The following is a 20,895-nucleotide window of genomic DNA, read 5'->3' as shown; positions in this document are numbered from 1 at the left end:
TGGTGTTTTAGGGTTTCTACGACCGCAAGCGCATGCACTGGAAGGGTTTGGAGAGGGTTTTGCTGCTGCTCTCAGCAGCAGCAGCAGCAGCAAGAGACCCTTTGTCTCCTCGACTGTCTAGACACTTCTTTTCCATCTTCGTAAATGAACCTGATGAGTTTTCTTCTCAAAAACTTTTCTTGACCCTCCTGGACGCCCACTTCGCCCACTCCGTAAACCCTAAACCCTAAACCCTAAACCCTAAACCCTAAACCCTAAACCCTAAACCCTAAACCCTAGACCGGAAGGTGGGAACCCTAGGTGCTGATTAGGGAGCCTTGATGGGGATAGGGAAGGGCCGGTAGCTGCGGGGGGGAGAAGCTGGGTGCGGCAGATGCAAGGAGCTAGGGTTTAGGGTTAAGGGTTTAGGGTTTAGGGTTTAGTGTTTCCGATTTGAAATCCTTCAGGGAGTGAAGCCGGAGTTGCGCGTCCAGGCCAAAGCCGTGGTCGATGCAAGCATCGGCAAGTTCCAGGCCACAAACCCAAAACCCTAAACCCTAAACCCTAAACCCTAAACCCTAATTACAATCCCTAAACCCTAGCCCAAATGCGGAGGGCGTCTTCGCGGCCTTTAACACAGACCTGCACCTTTTAGCAGCAGATTTGCTGCAGCGTTCAAACAACCTCAGCCCACGGCCGCCACAACCCTAAACCCTAAACCCTAGACCCTAAATCCTAAGCCATAAACCCTAAACCCTAAACCCTAAACCCTAGGCGCACCGGACAAGGGCGCTAGAGTTTAGGGTTTCCGGTTTATTGTTTAGGGGTAGGGTTTAGGGTTTAGGGTTTAGGGTTTAGGGTTTGTGCAGAGTTGTACAAGCAAGTGAAGGAGACGCTGCTGCCAACTCCTTCTCGCCCTTTTTACATTTTTAACTTCAGAGATCTCAAAAGTTTATTTCAGGGTTTAGTGGCAGCAGACGCAGACGCCATTGCCCCCAGAAATGCCCTTGTCCGGTTAGGGTTTAGGGTTTAGGGTTTAGGGTTTAGGGTTTGGGGTTTAGGGTTTAGGGTTTGGGGTTTAGGGTTGGGGCGGCCGTGGGCTGAGGTTCTTTGAACGCTGCGGCAAATCTGCTGCTAAAAGCTGCGCCGGGTCTATGGATGGAAGCCCAAGAGTCTGAGGTCAAGGTTTTAGGGTTTAGGGTTTAGGGTTTAGGGTTTAGGGTTTAGGGTTTAGGGTTTAGGGTTTAGGGTTTTTGCAGGTTGTGGCTGCACGAGTGCACGCGGACTTTCGGCGACCGGCTGATGTGCGGAGAAGACCGAGAGTGGTTGGAGAGGGAAATGAAGGACTTGGCATCTCGGAAGTTGTTTTATTCTGCTGCTGCAGCAGCAGCAGCAGCAGCAGCAGCAGCAGCAAGGCAGCAGGGAGCAGCAGCTGCTGCGCCCCACAACTTGTGGGGCGACTGGTTCACCCCGGGGCAAAGCAGATACACCGAAGCCCCAGCTTGGCAGCAGCTGCAGAAGGTGCTGCAGTTGTACCGGGAAGAAGCAGCAGCAGCAGCAGCAGCAGCAGCAGCAGGAGCAGCAGCAGGCCCCGCAGCAGCAGCAGCAGCAGCAGCAGCGCCCCTCGCCTCCCTCGTCTTCTTCCCCGACGCCGTCTCGCGAATTGCTGCAGTGTCTAGACACCTCAAGCAGCAAACTCGCCATTTGCTGCTGCTCGGAGTTGCTGCAACAGGCCGCAGCAGCAGCGCCAAACTTGCTGCTGCCATTAGGGGTTTGCTGCTGGTGAGTTTGGTTTGCTGCAGCAGCACAAACTTGTTTGTTTTTATTTTTAATTAGTTCGTTTTTAATTGTTTAATTGTTTTAATTGTTTTATTGTTTTAGTTATTTAATTGTTTTAATTGTTTTATTGTTTTAGTTATTTAATTGTTTTAATTATTTAAGCGTTTTAATTATTTATTTGCTTCAATTGTTTTAATTGTTTTAATTATTTGTTTGTTTTAATTGTTTTAATTGTTTTAATTATTTAGTTGCTTTAGTTGTTTAAATTGTTTTAATTATTTAGTTGTTTTAGTTGTTTTAATTGTTTTAATTTGTTTAATTGTTTTAATTGCTTTAATTGTTTTAATTATTTAACTGTTTTAATATTTTATCTGTTTTAATTACTTAATTGTTTTATTGTTTTCATTGTTTTAATTGCTTTAATTGTTTTAATCGTTTTGCAATTAACTTGTTTATTGAAAGATAATTGATTGGGTAATTAAGTAATCTATTATTCATTAATTGATTTGTTTTCTTATTATTTAAGTACCTAATAAGTGAACAAACAGATAAGTCAGTTTAATAAAATAAATAAACAAACAAACAAGCAAATAAAAAATAAATAAATAAATAAATAAATAAATAAATAATTAATTGCGTAAAGAGATAATCATCCACTGTTCATTATTCGTCTAATTAATTAAATAAATAATTTCCTCAATAATAATTAAAGTAGTTAGAATGATAATTAATTATCCATTAAATAATTAATTATTTTGTTTAATAAGAAATATAAATATTTATCTAGTAATTGAATAACTATTTAATTATATTTTTGACAATTTAACTAATTAAATATTATTTGCTTGTTAATCAATTAAGTTTCATTTGCTTGAGTGTTAAATTAATTTAAAAACAATTAGTTCATTAAGTGGCTACACGCTAAACTCCAAACCCTAACTCTCTAAACCCTAAACCCTAAACCCTAAACCCTAAACCCTAAATGCGGGTTTTTGTTTGACTCAGAAGGAATTCGTGTGTCACGCGATCGAAGACAAAGACACTTCAGAGGCGCCCTGGGGCAGCCCGCAGCAGCAGCCTAGCAGCAGCAGCAGCAGCAGCAGCAGCAGCAGCAGCAGCAGCGGCGGCGGCGGCGGCGACCACGCCGTGGCTGGGGCTGCGAACCCCTCCCAAGCCAGCAGCAGCAGCAGCAGCAGCAGCAGCAGCAGCAGCAGCAGCAGCAGCAGCAGCGCGCTGGGCAAATTCCGAGAAGACCTGAAAGCAGCAATGCTAGGCGCAGGACTAGCAGCAGGAAAAGACACTTTGCTGCTGCTGAATGAAAGTCAAATTTTGGATGAAAGAATTCTGGGAGACGCAGACGCAGTGGCAAACACTGGAGAGGTGCTCCCGAGGGTTTAGGGTTTAGGGTTTAGGGTTTGGGGCTTAGGGTTTGGGGCTTGGGGTTTAGGGTTTAGGGTTTAGGGTTTGGGGCTTGCGCGTCAGCAGCTGGCGACCAACCCAGCTAGCAACAGTCTTCGGTGCTCGCACTGCGGGTTGTAAGCTTGAGGGTTTAGGGTTTAGGGTTTAGGGTTTAGGGTTTAGGGTTTAGGGTTTAGGGTTTAGGGTTTGGCGCACAGGTAGAAGGGCTGCTAGACCCAGAGGCAGTGGAGACGATTGTAGGGGACCTCTCTGCCTCCCCCGCGCCCCGCGACAGCAGCAGCAGCAGCAGCAGCAGCAGCAGCAGCAGCAGCAGCAGCAGCAGCAGCAGCAGCAGCGAGAGCGCGCTGCGCGTGTTCAGAGAAAACGTGCTGAAGAGGCTGAGGGTTTGCATTTGCCTTTCTCCTGTTGGGGGGGCCTTGAGAAGAAGACTTCGTTTATTTCCGGGATTAACAAAAGCATTTGCTGCTGTTTTTTTCGAAGTGTGGGGCCCCACACCTCTTGCTGCTGTTGCTGCTCACCTGTTTGCTGCAGCAGACCTGCCCCAGCTGCAGCTGCCGCAGCAGCAGCAGGAGCAGCAGCAGCAGCAGCACGGGGAGGCCGAGGAGCTCAGCGCGGAGGCGCAGCAGCAGCGGCTGCAGCAGCAGCAGCAGCAGCAGCTGCTGCAGCAGCAGCAGCAGCAGCAGCACAAAAGCAAACTCTCGCAGCTCTGCGTGAACATACACCTCAGCGCAGAAGCAGAAGCTGCTGCCTTTTTAGAAAGAGAAGGAAAAAGGGTTTACGTGACCCCCAAGGCCTTCCTAAACCTCATTTCTTTGTTCACAATCGTAAACCCTAAACCCTAAACCCTAAACCCTAAACCCTAAACCCTAAGCCCTAAACCCTAGCGCGCGTCGAACGGCCGATCACCCATCCACACTCGCAAACCCTAAACCCTCGCCCGCGCCCCCAAACTACCCGTTCTCTTCGCAGCCCCACCCCAGACCTCAAACCCCAAACCCTAAACCCTAAACCCCAAACCCTAAACCCTAAACCCTAAACCCTAAACCCTAAACCCTCGGCTGCTGCGCTGCGTTCAGCTGCTGGCTGAGCGCCGCGAAGCCCTCAGCCGGCGGCTGCAGCTGTTCAGCGCAGGGGTGCAGCACATAGCAGCAGCAGCAGCACAAGTGAAGCTGCTGCAGCAGGAGCTGCAGCAGCTGGGGCCCTTTTTGAGGGAAAAACACCTCAAGGCCGAGGCCCTGCTGAAGGTGAGCGGCGGCGAGGGTTTAGGGTTTGAGGCGAGGGTTTAGGGTTTGAGGCGAGGGTTTAGGTTTGAGGCGAGGGTTTAGGGTTTGAGGCGAGGGTTTAGGGTTTGAGGCGAGGGTTTAGGGTTTGAGGCGAGGGTTTAGGGTTTTGCACAGAGGGTCTAGGGTTTCCACGGAGGATATAGGGTTTAGGCCGAGGGCTTGGGGCTTGGACCGAGGGTTTAGGGTTTGGATCGAGGGATTAGGGTTTGAGGCGAGGGTTTAGGGTTTGATGTGAGGGTTTAGGGTTTGAGGCGAGGGTTTAGGGTTTAATGTTTCGGGCGACCGTCACGGGTTTAAGGCTCAAGCCGGGCTCGCGCGCCTGCAGGCAGCGCGAGCGCCTAGAGCTTAGGGCGTAGGGTTTAGGGTTTAGGGTTTAGGGTTTAGGGTTTAGGGTTTAGGGTTTAGGGTTTGCGAGCAGCAAGTGGAGGCGGACAAAGCAGTTGTGGACTTGGAAAAGAAAAAAGTTCAAGAAGAAGAAGCAATTGTCAGCAGCCACAGAGCAGCAGCGCAGCAGCTGCAGCACGAGGCGCAGCAGGAGTTTGAAGAAGCTCTTCCGGCTTTAGAAGCAGCGCTCTGTAAACCCTAAACCCTAAACCCTAAACCCTAAACCCTAAACCCTAAACCCTAAATTCTAAACCCTAGTCTGTTAACCCTAAAGCCTAAGTGGACGCAAATGCGGCGCTGCGGCCCATAGCTCCTCAGCAACTTTGAAAGGGAATTTAAGATGCGCAACTAGGGTTTAGGGTTTAGGGTTTAGGGTTTAGGGTTTAGGCATGTCAAACTTTTAGGGTCTAGGGTTTACGTTTGCTCTATCCCTTTCGACGCTAACTGCCCTTTTACTCTCCTTTGCATGCATTCCCCTTTTGGGGCTTTCATGACGCATGCACTTTGCATGCACTTTGCATGCACTTTGCATGCACTTTGCATGCACTTTGCATGCATTTTGCATGCATTTTGCATGCATTCTGCATGCACTGTGCATGCATTTTGCATGCATTTTGCATGCATTGTTGCCCACTCGGGGGCCATTTTGCATCAAAATGTTTGAAATTAAAAGAAAAAAAGCAATTTTTGGATGATTTTAAATAATTTAAAAGAATAAAAAGGATTTAAAATGGTATTTGTGCAGCTTCTTTGGATTCTCTGGACAAAAGGGACATAACGGAAATCAAATCCTTCACAAAACCCCCCCCTTTGGTCTTATTGACCCTGGAAGCCATTTGTGTTCTTCTCGCGGAAAAGACAGACTGGGAACATGCACGCAAAGTCCTCTCCGACACTGGTGGGGTTGTTGTTATTTTTATTTTATTTTATTTTATTTTATTTTATTTTATTTTATTTTATTTTTATTATCTTTAATTTTATTTCTATTATTATCTCTCTTTTTGTTTTTATTTTTATTTTTATTATTTTTAGTTTTATTTTGTTTTTATTTTTGTTGCTCTTATTTTTGTTGTTTTTATTTTATGCACGCAAAGTCCATTTCGACGCTGGTGGGGTTGTTGCTATTTTTTAATTTTATTTTTATTTTTTATTTTAATTTTTTTAATTTTTTATTGCTTTCTTTTGTTTTTGTTTTTGTTTTTGTTCCTTTTGTTTTTGTTTTCTGTTTATTTTTCTTTTTATTTATTTTCCTTTTTATTTTTGCCTATGTTCTTGCTTTTGCGTATTTTTGTTTTATTTTCATTCTTGTTTTTAATTACTTTTGTTTTTGTTTTCGTTTTTGTTTTTGTTTTATTTTTTTTTGATACAGCTTGCATTTTTTGTTTATTCCCTCATTTAATTGATGAGGGTTTGGCAGCTAGGGTTTAGAGCTAGGGTTTTCGGTGAAGTCCCCGTTTATGAGGGCTGAAGCTTGAGGTTTAGAGGTGCAGTGGTCAGCTTAGGGTTTAGGGTTTAGGGTTTAGGGTTTAGGGTTTAGGGTTTAGGGTTTAGGGTTTGCGGTTTAGGGTTTAGGGTTTAGGGTTTAGGGTTTAGGGTTTAGGGTTTAGGGTTTAGGGTTTAGGGTTTTGTTTTAGGGTTTAGGGTTTAGGGTTTAGGGTTTAGGGTTTAGGGTTTAGGGTTTAGGGTTTAGGGTTTAGGGGTTTAGGGTTTAGGGTTTAGGGTTTAGGGTTTAGGGTTTAGGGTTTAGGGTTTAGGGTTTAGGGTTTGTAGTTTAGGGTTTAGGGTTTAGGGTTTAGGGTTTAGGGTTTAGGGTTTAGGGTTTAGGGTTTAGGGTTTGTGTGGGGTTAGGGTTTTTGAATCGTCTCACCACTTTCGACAAAGAGCATATCCCGGCCACTACTTTGAAGAAGCTCGAAAAGATCCTGCAGCGGTATTGCGAATCCCAAGCCCTAAACCCTAAACCCTAAACCCTAAACCCTAAAGCCTAGCCGAGCCGCGTAGCACTGTAGGCTCATTCCTAGAGGACACTACAGTGGGGCGCAGAAGCAAAGGCCAGGGTTTAGGGTTAAGGGTTCAGCCCCTTGATCTAGGGTTTAGGATTTAGGATTTAGGATTTAGGGTTTAGGGTTTAGGGTTTAGGGTTTAGGGTTTAGGGTTTGGGCAGGCCTGACTTCACGCCGGAAGTGGTGGGCAAACAGTCCGTTGCAGCCATGTCGCTTTGCATGTGGATTTTGGCCATCAACAAATATGCAAAAGTGTCTAAAGAAGTGGAGCCTAAGAGAAAAAAAGTGGAAGAACTCAACCAAAAGGCAAACCCTAAACCCTAAACCCTAAACCCTAAACCCTAAAGGCTTAATTCGCTGGCCGTTACGCGGGCCCCTTTGCGCTGGGTGGGGCCGTTGGGCGGAAGGCGCAGTCGCGAGCCGCTGCGTTGCTGCTGCCACCCAAACCCTAAACCCTGAACCCTAAACCCTAAACCCTAAACCCTGCGTTGCAAACCCTAGCCACGGCCGGTAAACCCTAAACCCTAGAAGCGCTGGTTTTGGCCCTAATTAGGGCGCTGCGCATCGGCCTGCACCTGCCGCTGCAGCCCGCAAACCCTAAACCCTAAACCCTAAACCCTAAACCCTAGTTTGTGGTTTGGGGTGTACGTACAGCTGGCGGAGGCGGACGAGGCGCTGCGGGCGGCGCAGTCGCGCTGTCAACTCGTGGAAGGAAAAGTAAATAAAATGAAAAAAGAATTAAAAGAACAAATAAAAGAAAAAGAAAAACTTGAAGAAGAAACAAAACTCTGCCAAATCCGACTCGAACGCGCCAGCTTCCTCACCCAGGGACTCGCCAAAGAAGCCGTCCGCAAACCCTAAACCCTAAACCCTAAACCCTAAACTCTAAACCCTAGTTTGTCCCTGGGCACTTGGGGCCGCTGCAGCTGTCTTTGCTTTGAGGCCGGTACGCGGCCTAGAGCCTCACTGCTGCGGATGCGGGTTCAAAGTTTAGGGTTTAGGGTTTAGGGTTTAGGGTTTAGGGTTTAGGGTTTAGGGTTTGGTGCGTGAAGATCCGCTGGAAAGATAGCTTGGCAGCAGCAGCGCAGCACCTGGCGTCTGTGGAAGGAGACAGTCTCCTTGCTGCAGCAAGTTTGATTTATTTGGGGCCTTTGGCGGAGTCTTACAGAGAGCGGCTGCTGCTGCAGTGGCAGCAGCAGCTGCAGCAGCAGCAGCTGCTGCACAGCAGCGACTTCGACATCCGCCAAATCCTCTCAAATCCCGTCGAAATCAACGAGTGGCGCATGCAGGTAAAGCAGCAGCAGCAGCAGCAGCAGCAGCAGCAGCAATTGAAGCAGCAGCAGCAACTGCGCAGCAGCAGCACCACCACCGCCACCAGCACCCCTCTCACAGCAGCAACAGCAGCGGCAGCAGCAGCAGCAGCAGCAGCACTTCCCCCACCACCAGCCTGCCCACACTAGCACCCTCATCACCCCCAACACAAACACCAGCAGCAGCAGCAACAGCACCAGCAACAGCAGCAGCAGCAGCAGCAGCAGCACCTGCACCCACAGCAGCAGCAGCACCTGCACCCACAGCAGCAGCAGCACCCGCAGCAGCAGCAGCAGTAACACCGCCAGCAGCAACAGCAACACGAGCAGCACCCGCAGTAGCAGCAGCAGCAGCAGCAGCAGTAACGCCACCAGCAGCAACAGCAACACGAGCAGCACCCGCTGCAGCAGCAGCAGCAGCAGCAGTAACACCACCAGCAGCAACAGCAACACGAGCAGCACCCGCAGCAGCAGCAGCAGCAGCAGTAACGCCACCAGCAGCAACAGCAACACGAGCAGCACCCGCTGCAGCAGCAGCAGCAGCAGTAACACCACCAGCAGCAACAGCAACACGAGCAACACCCGCTGCAGCAGCAGCAGCAGCAGTAACACCACCAGCAGCAACAGCAACACGAGCAGCACCCGCTGCAGCAGCAGCAGCAGCAGTAACACCACCAGCAGCAACAGCAACACGAGCAGCACCCGCACCCGCAGCAGCAGCAGCAGCAGCAGCAACACCACCAGCAGCAACAGCAACACGAGCAGCACCCGCAGCAGCAGCAGCAGCAGCAGCAACACCACCAGCAGCACCCGCAGCACCCGCAGCAGCAGCAGCAGCAGCAGCAGCAGCAGCAGGAGTGCGGCGTGCGTGCAGGGCCTGCCGGGGGACTCTTGCTCGACTTTTGGTGGGGTTGTTGTGATTGGCAGCATTTCGTTTGGGCGAACTCCGCTGGCTGTCGATCCGCAGCAGCAGGCAAAACGGTGGTTTAGAGAAAAGGGAAAACACGAGGGTTTGCGAGCAGCAAAACTCCAAACCCCCAAACTCCAAAACCTCCTCGCGGCTTGCGCCAGGCTCGGACAGCCCATGCTCGTAAACCCTAAACCCTAAACCCTAAACCCTAAACCCTAAACCCTAACCCTCTGGCCTGCAGCGCCTCGCGCGCTCAAGACCTGAACTCCAAACCCTCAGTTCGGATGCGCCCTACAGGCCCCACAAACCCTAAACCCTAAACCCTTAACCCTGAGGGGCCCTGCAAACGCCAAACCCTAAACCCTCGCAAACCCCCCACCTAAGCCAGCAAATGCACCAGAGAGCTATTGGGGACACATGGCTCACTGCTGCTAGGGTTTACGGTTCAGGGTTTACGGTCTAGGGTTTAGGGTTTAGGGTTTAGGGTTTAGGGTTTAGGGTTTAGGGTTTAGGGTTTGCGCGCAGATAGAAGATATAGAGGAGGAAATCCCCGCGTTGTTTGCGCCGCTGCTGGCGCTGCCGCTGAAGAAAAAAGGGGGTTTAGGAGTCGCTGAAAAAGTGTTTTTGGGGGGTTTAGAAATTGACATAAACCCTAATTTTTATTTGATATTCACCACCAAACTCGAAAACCCTCACTACCTCCCGGACATCGCCATGCAGGAACGCCCAAACCCTAAACCCTAAACCCTAAACCCTCGTCCTGCCCAAACCCCACGCCCCCACGACCGCCGTGGCTCCACAAACCCTAAACCCTAAACCCTCGACTCGCCCAAACCCCACGCCCACACGAGCTGCGCAGCTCCCCAAACCCCAAACCCTAAACCCTAAACCCTAAACCCTAAACCCTGGCTTGGGTCGACAGGGCGCTTTGGGCGCCTCCGAGGCGCTGTCAGCGCGGAGGGCGGGGCCGAAGCGCTTAGGGTTTAGGGTTTAGGGTTTAGGGTTTAGGGTTTAGGGTTTAGGGTTTGCGTGCAGGTGTCGCTAGTGAGTTTCGCAGTGACTCGAGAAGGCCTCGAAGAACAACTTTTGATGAAAATTCTTTTTTTAGAAAACCCTCAAGTGGAGAGACAAAGCACTCAACTCCAAGTCCAAAACGCAGCAGACCTGCGCCAGCTCCAGGAACTCGTAAACCCTAAACCCTAAACCCTAAACCCTAAACCCTAAACGCTAAACCCTAGGCCCTAGACCCTAAACCCTGAGCCTTGAAGCCTGAACCCTGAAGCCTAAACCCTGACGCCTATGCGCTCAACCGTAAACCCTCAACCCTAGACCCTCAACCATTAAACCCTGAACCCTAAACCCTAAACCCTAAACACTAAACCCTAAACACCAAACCCTAAACCCTAGGCGCTGAAGCCTGAACTGTGAACGCTGAGCCTGCAACCCTAAGAAGCAAGATAGCGTTGAATCCTAGCCGGAAGCCCGAAACCTTAGACCTGAACCCTTGACCCCTAAACCCTAAACCCTAAACCCTAAACCCTAAACCCTAATCCATAAACCCTAAACCCTTACCCTTGATAACTGTAGACCCTAGCCCTTGAGAAGGGTGTGCTCTTCCACGGTGTGTCGCGAAGTGTTGTTTGCGCGATTAGTTTCGAGTCCGCGTGGCCGCGGCCCTCGCAAGGGTTTAGGGTTTAGGGTTTAGGGTTTAGGGTTTAGGGTTTAGGGTTTAGGGTTTGTTCAGGAGGAGACGATGCTGCGGCTGCTGTCGAGTTCGACGAGCAACATTCTGGACGACTCTGCGTTGACGGAAACCCTAAAAGAGGCCTCAGCAACAGCAGCAGCAGTTGCTGCTCGAGTCACGGAAGCAGCACTTGTGCTGCAGCAACTCAGCAGCAGCAACTTAATCTTCAAACCCTTGGCCTTCAGAGGGTCTTTTATGTTTTTCGTTGTCAAGGAGCTCGAGAGTCTGAGCTGTATGTACACCTCAAGCCTCGAGCTCTTCCTCGACGCCTTCACTCAAGCCATCAAAAGCGTCCCCAAAACCCCCCAGCAGCAGCAGCAGCAGCAGCAGCAGCAGCAGCAGCAGCAGCAGCAGCAGCAGCAGCAGCAGCAGCGGCAGTTGGGGGAAGCTGCGGCGGCGGCGGCAGCTGCGGCGCCTGCGCCGGCGGCAGCAGCAGGGGCGGCGGAAGCAGCAGCAGCAGAAGCAGCAGCAGCAGCAGGGACAACAGAAGCAGCAGCGGAAGCAGCAGAAGCAGCAGCAGCAGCAGCAGCAGCAGCAGAATCGAAAGACAGAATCCAAACCCTAATTCAGGAAACAACGCATGCAGTCTACACCCAAACCCTAATGGGGCTTTTCGAAAAACACAAACTGCCTTTTGCATTTGCTGTTGCTGCTGAAATCATCAAAAGGGAACTGCACCCAGAGACTGCAGAGGTCACAAACCCTAAACCCTAAACCCTAAACCCTAAACCCTAAACCCTAGGCCCGAAACCCTAGGCCGTAGGATACCGTATTCGGCACTTTGACCTGCTCACTTCCGTGCAGACTCCACTACTTCGCAGGTCTTCTCTTATTGCCTCAAGATTAGGGTTTAGGGTTTAGGGTTTAGGGTTTGGGGTTTAGGGTTTAGGGTTTAGGGTTTAGGGTTTGTTCAGGCGGCAGCTCTCCTGGTCGGCGGCTGCGGGTTAAACGCTGAGGCGGGTCGCGGCGAGGGTTTGGGCGAGGGTTTGGGCGAGGGTTTAGGCGAGGGTTTAGGCGAGGGTTTAGGCGAGGGTTTGGGCGAGGGTTTGGGCGAGGGTTTGGGCGAGGGTTTGGGGCCAAACCCTCTGCCGGAGCTGCTGCAGCAGCAGCAGTGGAAGCAGCTGCTGCTGCTGTCGAGGGTTTTGCCTTCTTTAAAAGAACTGCCAATTCATCTCGTGGCCAACAGAGACAAATGGATTTCTTACTTCAGCAGCGCAAACCCTCAAACCCTAAACCCTCCTCTCTGGCAGCAGCAAAACCCCCAAACCCTCAGGGTTTTCGAAACCATGATGCTCCTCAACATCGTTCGAAAGGATGCCGTAAACCCCAAACCCTAAACCCTAAACCCTAAACCCTAAACCCTAGGCCCTGAAGAGCCGAAAGCGGGCTTCTGCTGCGGCGCCGTGAGGCGCTGTGGGCGCCGCTGCTGCGCAGACCCTAAACCCTAAACCCTAGACCGTAAACCCTAAACCCTAAACCCTCGTTTGGGGTTTGCGGTTGCAGGTTGCTGCTTTTGCGCTGGAAGTAGTGTCTAGGGTTTTGGGCCCTTCCTTCTGCAACTTGCTGCCTCCTTCGCTGGAAGAGGCGCTCTGCTGCTGCAGCAGCAGCAAACCGCTGCTGCTGCTGCTGTCTCCTGGCGCAGACCCTGCTGCTGCTCTTGCTGCACTTGCGGAGCAGCAAAACCCTAAACCCCAATTTGAGTGCATTTCCCTGGGCCGGGGCCAAGCCCCCAAGGCCTCCAGGGTGCTGGCTACGGCCCTCCGGTAACTCCCTAAACCCTAAACCCTAAACCCTAAACCCTAAACCCTAAACCCTGGCGGTTTAGTGGAGACTGGCTCTGGCGAGCCTCCGGCTGCGAAGCCGCGAAAAAACAAGGAGAGGATCCGGCGCGGCTTTGCGTCAAGGGTTTGGGGTTTAGGGTTTAGGGTTTAGGGTTTATGGTTTAGGGCTAAGGGTATGGGGTTAAGGGTTTGGGGGTTAGGGTTTAGGGTTTAGGGTTTAGGGTTTGCGCTGCAGGGAAGGGGGCTGGGCGTTGCTGCAGAACTGCCACTTGGCGAAAAGCTGGATGGCGGAGCTGCAGCAGACAGTCGAGGGTTTAGGGTTTAGCGGCGACGAGGGTTTAGGGTTTGGCGAGGTGTCCGTACACCCCAACTTCCGACTTTTTCTCACTTCTCTCCCCGTCGACTTTCTCCCCACTTCGGTGCTGCAGCGCTCTTTGAAGTTGTCTTTGGAAAAACCCAAAGGGTTTACGTCCGTCTTGCCTAAACCCTAAACCCTAAACCCTAAACCCTAAACCCTAAACCCTAAACGCTGAAGAAACGGCGTCTTCACTGTCTCTCTCTGAGGCGCAAGGCGAAACTCCATGCAGCAACACACCCAATTACAGAAACCCTAAACCCTAAACACTAAACACTAAACCCTAAACCCTAAACCCTAAACCCTCTAGAAAGAAGATGTCGCTGATAAAAAGAAGCATACAACCAGCGCCGGACAGGAAGACAAAGAAAAGGAAAAATGACAAACCGAAAATTAATTAATTAATTAACTAATTAATTAATTAATTCTAATTAATTAATTCTAATTAATTAATTCTTATTAGTTAATTCTTATTAATTAATTAATCAATTAATTAATTCTAATTAATTAATTCTTATTAATTGATTCTTATTAATTAATTAATTAATTAATCATTTAATTAATTAATTAATTAATTAATTAATTAATTTAAAAGTGAGCAGCAGGTAAGACCAGGAGGAAAAAAACTGTTTCTTTTCAGGGCTTGCCTCCAGGAGGCCCTAGGAGCGATAAAGAGCAGCAAAAAAGAATCAGCAGCAGCAGCAGCAGCAGCAGCAGCAGCAGCAGCAGAAGCAGCAGCAGAAGCAGACAAAGGAGAGTCTCAGTGGAAATCTTTGAAAGTTTCTCTTCTCGTTTTTCACGCAGTGGTGCAGGTGGGGTGTATGGACAGTCAAGCGTTGGTTTTTCGTGAATTTTTGAATTTGAAACGAAAAAATGAAACTTTTGAATCAATTAATTCATTTTATTTATTTATTTTATTTATTTTCATTTTATTTTTGTTTATTTTCTCCTTTTTTCCAGGAAAGAGCCTCTTACGGACCCCTGGGATGGAATGGCAGTTACTGCTTTTCGGTCTCGGACTTGAAGGCTTCTTTGGAGCTGCTGCGGTGTATGTACACCGCGTGTGGGGCCCCACAAACCTCTCTTTTTAATTCTCTCAAAAAACTTCTTTCCGAAATTACTTACGGGGGAAGAATCTCAAACCCTCAAGACGAGAAAACCCTCAAAACCCTCGCGCAGCAATTCATCACGGAAGACCCCGCAGACAGAGGCAGGGTTTAGGGTTTGGGGTCTAGGGTTTAGGGTTTGGGGTCTAGGGTTTAGGGCTTGGGGTCTAGGGTTTAGGGTTTGGGGTCTAGGGTTTAGGGTTTGGGGTCTAGGGTTTAGGGTTTAGCGAGGAGGGTTTGGGACTTGGGAGGGTTTGGGACTTAGGGTTTGGGGTTTGGGGTTTAGGGCTTGGGGTTTAGAGTTTGGGGTTTGTTTGGGGGTTTAGCGTTTCATCGAGGGCTCAGGAGGCCTCAGCAGTGAGGAGGCAGGTCCCACGGAGGCTTAGGGTTTAGGGTTTAGGGTTTAGGGTTTGCGGCTGGGCGTGCGCATTAGGGTTTGGCCACCTAGGGTTTGAGGACGACGAGGAAACTTGCATAGCGCGTTTGTCTTTGGAAATAAAAGACACAAATGCATTTTTAGGGTTTTGTCCTGCTGCTGCTTTGCTGCTGAAAAGAGACAAAGGAAATGAACTCCTCAGCCACCTCCAGGCCATGCAGCCCACGTGAGCTAGGGTTTAGGGTTTAGGGTTTAGGGTTTGGGGTTTACGGCTAAGGGTTTAGGGTTTAGGGTTTAGGGTTTGCGGTTTGGGGTTTAGGGTTTGCGTTTATCCCCGTTTTTGCTCTTTTTATTTTGGCTGCGCTGCTTGATTAGCGCTGCATTGTATTTGTGCTGCGAGTCTATTTTGCTGCTGCAGAGATGCAGCAGCAGCAGCAGCAGCAGCAGCAGAGCAGCTCGTGCTGCAGCGCGCGCAGCAGCTGCAGCAGCAGCTCCTCGGCTGCCTCTCGCTGGTGCGGGGCCCCCAAACCCTAGACCTGCAAAGTGCTGTTGTTGCTGCTAAGGAAGCAGCAGAAGATGCAGCAGCAGCAAGAGCAGCAGCAAGAGCAGCAGCAGCAGAAGCAGACGCAGCAGCAGCGCCACCGTCGCCAATTGCTGCAGCAGATGCAGCAAAAAGTGACTCTCGGGGAAAAGACCGATTCAAACAAATCCAAGACTCGCTAAGTAACGCAAAATCCCCAAAACCCTAAACCCTAAACCCTAAACCCTAAACCCTAAACCCTAAGCTCTTTCCACCCAAACCCTAGACTGTACACCAGAAACCCCCCGCAGCAGGCCCTAACGCTCCGGAGCAGCACCCTCGAGCCCCCCCACAGGATTTAGAGTCTAGGGCATAGGGTTTAGGGTTTAGGGTTTAGGGTTTAGGGTTTAGGGTTTGTGGGTTTGCAGGCGTGTTTTTCGCGCAAGAGCGCTCGCGGTACTGCAGCCTTTTGGAACTTATAAATGAGGGTTTGCTGCAGCTGCTGCTGTCGCTCAAGGGTTTGGTAGCAGCAACACCGGAGACGGACGAACTCTTCGAAGCCATCAGCAGAAACCAGGCAAACCCTAAACCCTAAACCCTAAACCCTAAACCCTAAACCCTAAACCCTAAGCCCTAGCCTTACGCGCGGCTTCTTTACAGCGCCCTCCGGCTCAGGCCCTCGAGCTCCCGTTCGCGCTCCTTTGCGCCTCGCTTCCAGCCTCGGGCCTAGGGTTTAGGGTTTAGGGTTTAGGGTTTAGGGTTTAGGGTTTGTGAGTGTTTAGGTTCCTAGGGTTTGGGCTGCTGCTGCATACCCTTCTTTGCGGCCACTGGCTAGCTGGGTAAAAGACCTGGAGAAAAGGGTAGAAGTGGGGTGTATGTACACCTCAGGGGGCCCCACAGGGGGCCCCCCGGGGGGCCCCCCGGGGGGCCCCCCAGGGGGGGCCCCAGGGGGGGCCCCAGGGGGGGCCCCCGGGGGGCCCCCCGGGGGCCCCCGCTGCTACTGTTTGCCGCTGCTGTTTTACCCTTCTGGATTTGCTGCTGCGCTGCTGCAGCAAGCAGCAAGGCAGCAGCAAGTGGCAGCTGAGCTGCTGCAGCTGGAGTTTGAGTTTATGGGAGTTGTGGAGCCTCAGTAAGTTAAATAAAATAAAATTAAAATAAAATAAAAATAAATTAAAAATGGAAGTTGAAATTTATTTAAAAGAAATGAAGAAGTTTGAAAGAACAAGAAGATGGCAGCAAAGTTATTCATCATTTATTTATTTATTTATTTATTTATTTATTTTTTATTTTATTTATTTAATTTATTATTTATTTATTTATTTATTTATTTTTATTTATTTATTTATTTATTTATTTATTTATTTTTAGACTTCTGCCGCTGCCGCAGCGGCAGCCGAAGTTTGGGGTGTACATACACGGCCTGTCTCTGGAGGGTGGGAGTTGGGATTTGCTGCAGCAGCAGCTCAGCAGCAAAACTAATTCTTTGATTTGTGAGCCATTTCCAGTAATGTTTGTGAGTCCTAGAGTCTCTGCTGCAGCAGCAGCAGCAGCAGCAGCAGCAGCAGCAGCAGACGCGGCAGCAGCAGCAAACGCGGCCGCAGCAGCAGACGAAGACGCTGCAGCAGCCGAGGATGCTGCTGCAGCAGACACAGAAGCAGCAGCAGCAGCAGCAGCAAACGAGGCAGCAGCAGATAATGTCTACAGCTGCCCAGTATATGCAACTGCAGCAAGAGGAGGCCCAGGTGGGATATAAATAAATAAATAAATAGTTAAAACAAACAAATTAAAAATAATAAATAAATTATCTAATAATAAATAAATAAATAAATAAATAAATAAATAAATACTGATTAAGGAATAGGGCAGTCTCCAACAAAGACGTAGAGGTGCTTACACAGCCCTGCTGCTGCAGCTGCTGCTGTTGCTGCTGCTGCTGCTGCTGCTGCTGCTGCAGAAAACTGCGTCTTATCGGTGCCGCTGCCAACAGCAGTACCTTCATCTACTTGCATCCTCAGAGGCACGGCGCTGCTGCTGGAGCCTAGAGAATGATGTCAAATTGCTGCTGCTGCTGCTGCTGCTGCTGCTGCTGCTGCAGTTGCAGCTGCAGCAGCGGCTGCAGTTGAGCAGTTGCTGCTAGTGAGGGCGGCAGGACAACTGCTGCTGCAGCGGCTCTGCTGCTGCAGGCACTGCTGCAGCAGCAGAAGCTGGTGCTGCAGTCGCTGCTGCTGCAGCACAAGCTGCTGCTGCAGTCACTGCAGCAGCAGCAGAAGCTTCTGCTGCAGCTCGCAGGAACAAACCAGAGCTTCTTGCTGCCCGCATTTTTGCCTCTGTTGCTGCTTCGAGAGCAGCAAATAAACCAAATAAATATTATTTTCTGCTGAACCTTGGATAAATTCTAAAACTGATCATTTTGCTGCTGCTGCTGCTGCCGCTGCTGCTGCTGCTGCTGCTGCTGATGATGACGGTGCTGCTGATAGAGCAGCACCAGCGGAGCCTTCTGCTGCAGCTGTTGCTGCAGTTGCTGTTGGAGCTGCTGCAGTTGCTGCTGCTGGAGTCCTTGCTGCCGTTGCTGCGCTGCAGCAGCAGCAGCAGCAGCAATATATGTTGCTGCTGCAGCAGCTTTTAGTCCAAAATGCCGCAGCAAAGCCTCGCTCCACTCTGTCTCCTTTTATTTGTTTTGTTAATTATTTTTTCATTTTTTGAATTTAAAAAGGAGACAGAAGCAAGGGGGTCTTGCTGAGGTGTATCGACACATAAAACCGACAGCAACCCCACTTCCTGCAGCAGCAACAGCAGCAGCAACAGCAGCAGCAGCAGCAGCAGCAGCAGCAGCAGCAGCAAATTTGAAAGGCGCTGGACTTCCACGCTGCAGCTAAAGCAGCATGAACAGACACAAAACTAAAAACAAAAAAAACCAAAAGAGAAAAAATAAAAGAGAAATTTAAAAAAGGTAAATAAAAAGATGTTAAAAAAATAAAAAGAAATAAAAAGAAATAAAAAGAATAAAAAGGAAATAGAGAGAATAAAAGAGAAATAAAAAAGAAATAAAAAGGAAATAAAAAAGAAATGAAAAAGATTAAAAAAAAAGATAGGCAAACAAACGACGAGGTACATAATTAAAAGTAATTCAACAGGAATAAATCAATTAAATAATTGTAATTAATTAATTAAAACAAATTAATTAATTAATTAATTAAAACAAATAAATAAATAAATAAATAATTGAATTAAATTAAATTAAAATATAACAAATACCTCTTCGCTGCCTCTGTAGGGACTTTTAGTTGCTGCATTAACAAGCGAGGCGTAGCCCAAGTAAGCTGCAGCACCCTGCTGCTGCTGCTGCTGCTGCTGCAGCTGCTGCTGCTGCTGCTGCTGCTGCTGCTGCTGCTGCTGGGAGTCTGTGCTGTACGTGGGGCAAGTGAAGGCCCGGGGAAAAGAAAAAGACTCTGTGTTGTTGCGGGACTGCAGCGGGCCTTAAAAGGGAAAAAACAAAAGACAAAAAGATATTTTAATATTTATTAAATCAATTTAAAAAAATTTAAATTAAATTAATTCAATTTAAATATATTTAGAGATGTTTTCAGGGGTTTAAAGGTGTTAAAATGAGTCAAAATGAGTTGAAATTGATTAAAGGGGATTGAAATTGATTTAAATAGCAGCAGCAGCAGCAGCAGCAGAAGCAGCAGCAGCAAATGCAGCAGAGAGATAACAGGAATGAGAGAGACACAGAAGGAGGCAACTTCAGCAGCAGCAAATAGCAGCAGCAGCAGCAGCAGCAGGGGACAGCAGCAGCAGCAGCAGGGGACAGCAGCAGCAGCAGGGGACAGCAGCAGCAGCAGCAGCAAACAGCAGCGGCAAACAGAAGCGGCAACAAAGAGTACCAGCGACAGAAGCAGCAGCAACAAAGAGCAGCAGCAACACCTGCTGCTGCTCGATTCAAGTTAGGGTTTAGGGTTTAGGGTTTAGGACTTCAAGCGTGTGGGCTGGCAGTGTCTTTGTTGTTCGCCATCTGCCTCAAAGCCTCACATGGTTTAATCCGCAGGGTTTAGGGTTTAGGGTTTAGGGTTTAGGGTTTATCTCACCGCCATAGAGGGGCAGATGGTAGAGGGGAACGCTGTCATCCATCTTGTAAACCCTCGGAGGACGGGAAAAAGGAAATATTTTGCAAAGTCGAAAGAGTTTTTGAAAAATAGAATTAAATTAAAATAAAAGAAGTATTAAATTAAATTAAAAGAAGTAAAAGAAGAGGCGGCGGCGGGCTTTCTGGCGGTCTCGAGGTGTACGTACACCTCGGCGCCGCCGCCGCCGTCGGCCGCGCCAGCTAGCCACCGAAAACGGAGAAATAAACCGGAAAAGTGGATTTTTAATTTAAAAAATTGATTTTAAATTTAAAAATTAGAAATAATTCATTAAATTAAACTCAAATTGCTTCAAAAAACCCAATTTCCCCCTTCTTCCCGCCCTCCACTCCCCAGGCCAACGGCCCACTGGTCAGCGCCTGTCTCGAGGTGTACGTACACCTGAAGCCCCTGTCTCGAGGTGTACGTACACCTCAGAACCCTCTTCCCTTTCGCTTCTTTTAATTTTTAAAACCCTAATGCGGCATTTCCTAAACCCTAAACCCTAGCGCTTCTGTCCCTCGTTAGTACCGCGAAATCGCACAGGAGAAACCCTCTGAGCACTAGGGTTTAGGGTTTAGGGTTTGTAACCCTAAACCCTAAACCCTAAACCCTAAACCCTAGAAATTAACCTGCAACTCAAACCCGAACTTCTTGGATTGCTTTCGCTAAAAAGCCTAAACCTCCAGCATACCGCCTACTCGCTACCAAACCCTAAACCCTAAACCCTAAACCCTAAACCCTAAACCCTAAACCCTAAACCCTAGGAGATTCCGCCAATCGGCAACAAAGACAGAGAAAGCGGTAAGGACTGGCACATGAGAAAGAAGACAAAAAAGAGATAAAACAAATATTAAATAAGACCAAAAGAAACAAGAAGGCAAAGAAAAGAAAAAAGAAATAAACAAAAGAAATAAAGAAGAACTGCAAAGATCGGGCCGAGCTGCGGTGTACGTACACCTGGGGCTGCTGCTATCCGCTGCGGTGTACGTACACCTGGGGCTGCTATCGCTGAACTAATTAATTGGTTTGTCTGTCTCTGTTAATTCAAAAGAAAAAAATAAATATTTAACTAGAAAGAAAAAGAAGACAGAAATAATAAAAAGCGAAAGGCGCAAAACACACGCAATCAACACACCGCAAGAAAACGCTGCTGCAGCAGCTGCAGCTGCTGCAGCAGCTGCTGCAGTACCAGCTGCTGCCGCAGCAGCAGCAGCAGCTGCTGCTGCTGCTGCAGCAGCAGAAACACGAAGAGAACGAACGACCAGCAGGCACAGCAGCTGCCTGCCCGTCTACCTCGCTGCCTGCGCCAGCTGCTGCTGCTGCTGCTGCTGCTGTTGCTGCTGCTGTTGTTGCTGCTGCTGCTGCTGCTGCTGCTGCTGCTGCTGGTCCGAGGCCTGGTCAAGGCAAGTTTCTGCAACAGACTGAAAAAGCTTCTCCACCTCGGGGGCAGCAGACACAAAGGAGCAGCTCCAGAAATTAAACCTAAACACAAAAAAGAAATAACAAAAAGAAATTAAATTAAAAATAAAAGAAATAAAAGAAACAAAAAGAAAAAGATTGAAAAAGAGTAAATGGAAATAAACAGTGAAAAAAAAGACACGAAACACGCACAGCGCAGACATAAATCCTAAACCCTAAACCCCAAACCCCAAACCCCAAACCCTAAACCCTAAACCCTAAACCCTAAACCCTAAACCCTAAACCCTAAATACCTCTGATTTTTGATGAGTTCGATGAAAGTAATGAGCAGCCCCCAGGGGTGTGTGTGCGCTACCTCTCTCCCCTCCCAAAACCCCAAACCCCCCTAAACCCCCCTCCACCC

At 48.8% G+C, this 20,895-nt stretch overlaps 3 protein-coding genes across 3 annotated transcripts; 1 reads left to right on the top strand and 2 right to left on the bottom strand.

The window, feature by feature from the left end:
• Positions 1 to 848: 848 nt before the first annotated feature.
• On the top strand, positions 849 to 16,998 carry ENH_00068950 (hypothetical protein, conserved; the record flags this gene model as incomplete). The annotated part of the gene is made up of 25 exons (XM_013582463.1): positions 849 to 993; positions 1,239 to 1,761; positions 2,764 to 3,150; positions 3,375 to 3,950; positions 4,254 to 4,421; positions 4,879 to 5,035; positions 5,590 to 5,742; positions 6,693 to 6,774; positions 7,009 to 7,132; positions 7,502 to 7,693; positions 7,900 to 8,136; positions 8,240 to 9,247; positions 9,593 to 9,685; positions 10,103 to 10,252; positions 10,812 to 11,504; positions 11,726 to 12,130; positions 12,315 to 12,574; positions 12,828 to 12,911; positions 13,588 to 13,759; positions 13,908 to 13,993; positions 14,848 to 15,152; positions 15,378 to 15,467; positions 15,838 to 16,078; positions 16,318 to 16,691; positions 16,904 to 16,998. Coding segments are annotated over 25 exons (6,800 nt in total), but the record flags the coding sequence as incomplete, so codon positions are not given.
• A 346-nt stretch (positions 16,999 to 17,344) lies between these two features.
• On the bottom strand, positions 17,345 to 19,077 carry ENH_00068940 (hypothetical protein, conserved; the record flags this gene model as incomplete). The annotated part of the gene is made up of 3 exons (XM_013582462.1): positions 17,345 to 17,518; positions 18,205 to 18,425; positions 19,035 to 19,077. 3 exons carry the CDS (start codon positions 19,075 to 19,077, stop codon positions 17,345 to 17,347), a joined length of 438 nt encoding a protein of 145 aa, XP_013437916.1.
• Positions 19,078 to 20,362: 1,285 nt separating this feature from the next.
• Positions 20,363 to 20,555, bottom strand: ENH_00068930 (hypothetical protein, conserved; the record flags this gene model as incomplete). The annotated part of the gene is made up of 1 exon (XM_013582461.1): positions 20,363 to 20,555. A coding segment is annotated over one exon (193 nt), but the record flags the coding sequence as incomplete, so codon positions are not given.
• Positions 20,556 to 20,895: the final 340 nt, after the last annotated feature.

The sequence above is a fragment of the Eimeria necatrix genome, genomic scaffold (genome assembly GCF_000499385.1).
Source record: "Eimeria necatrix Houghton genomic scaffold, Enh_scaff659, whole genome shotgun sequence".
NCBI lineage: Eukaryota > Apicomplexa > Conoidasida > Eucoccidiorida > Eimeriidae > Eimeria > Eimeria necatrix.
The sequence above is the reverse complement of the archived record's forward strand: the minus strand, read 5'-3'. Positions and strand labels throughout refer to the sequence as shown.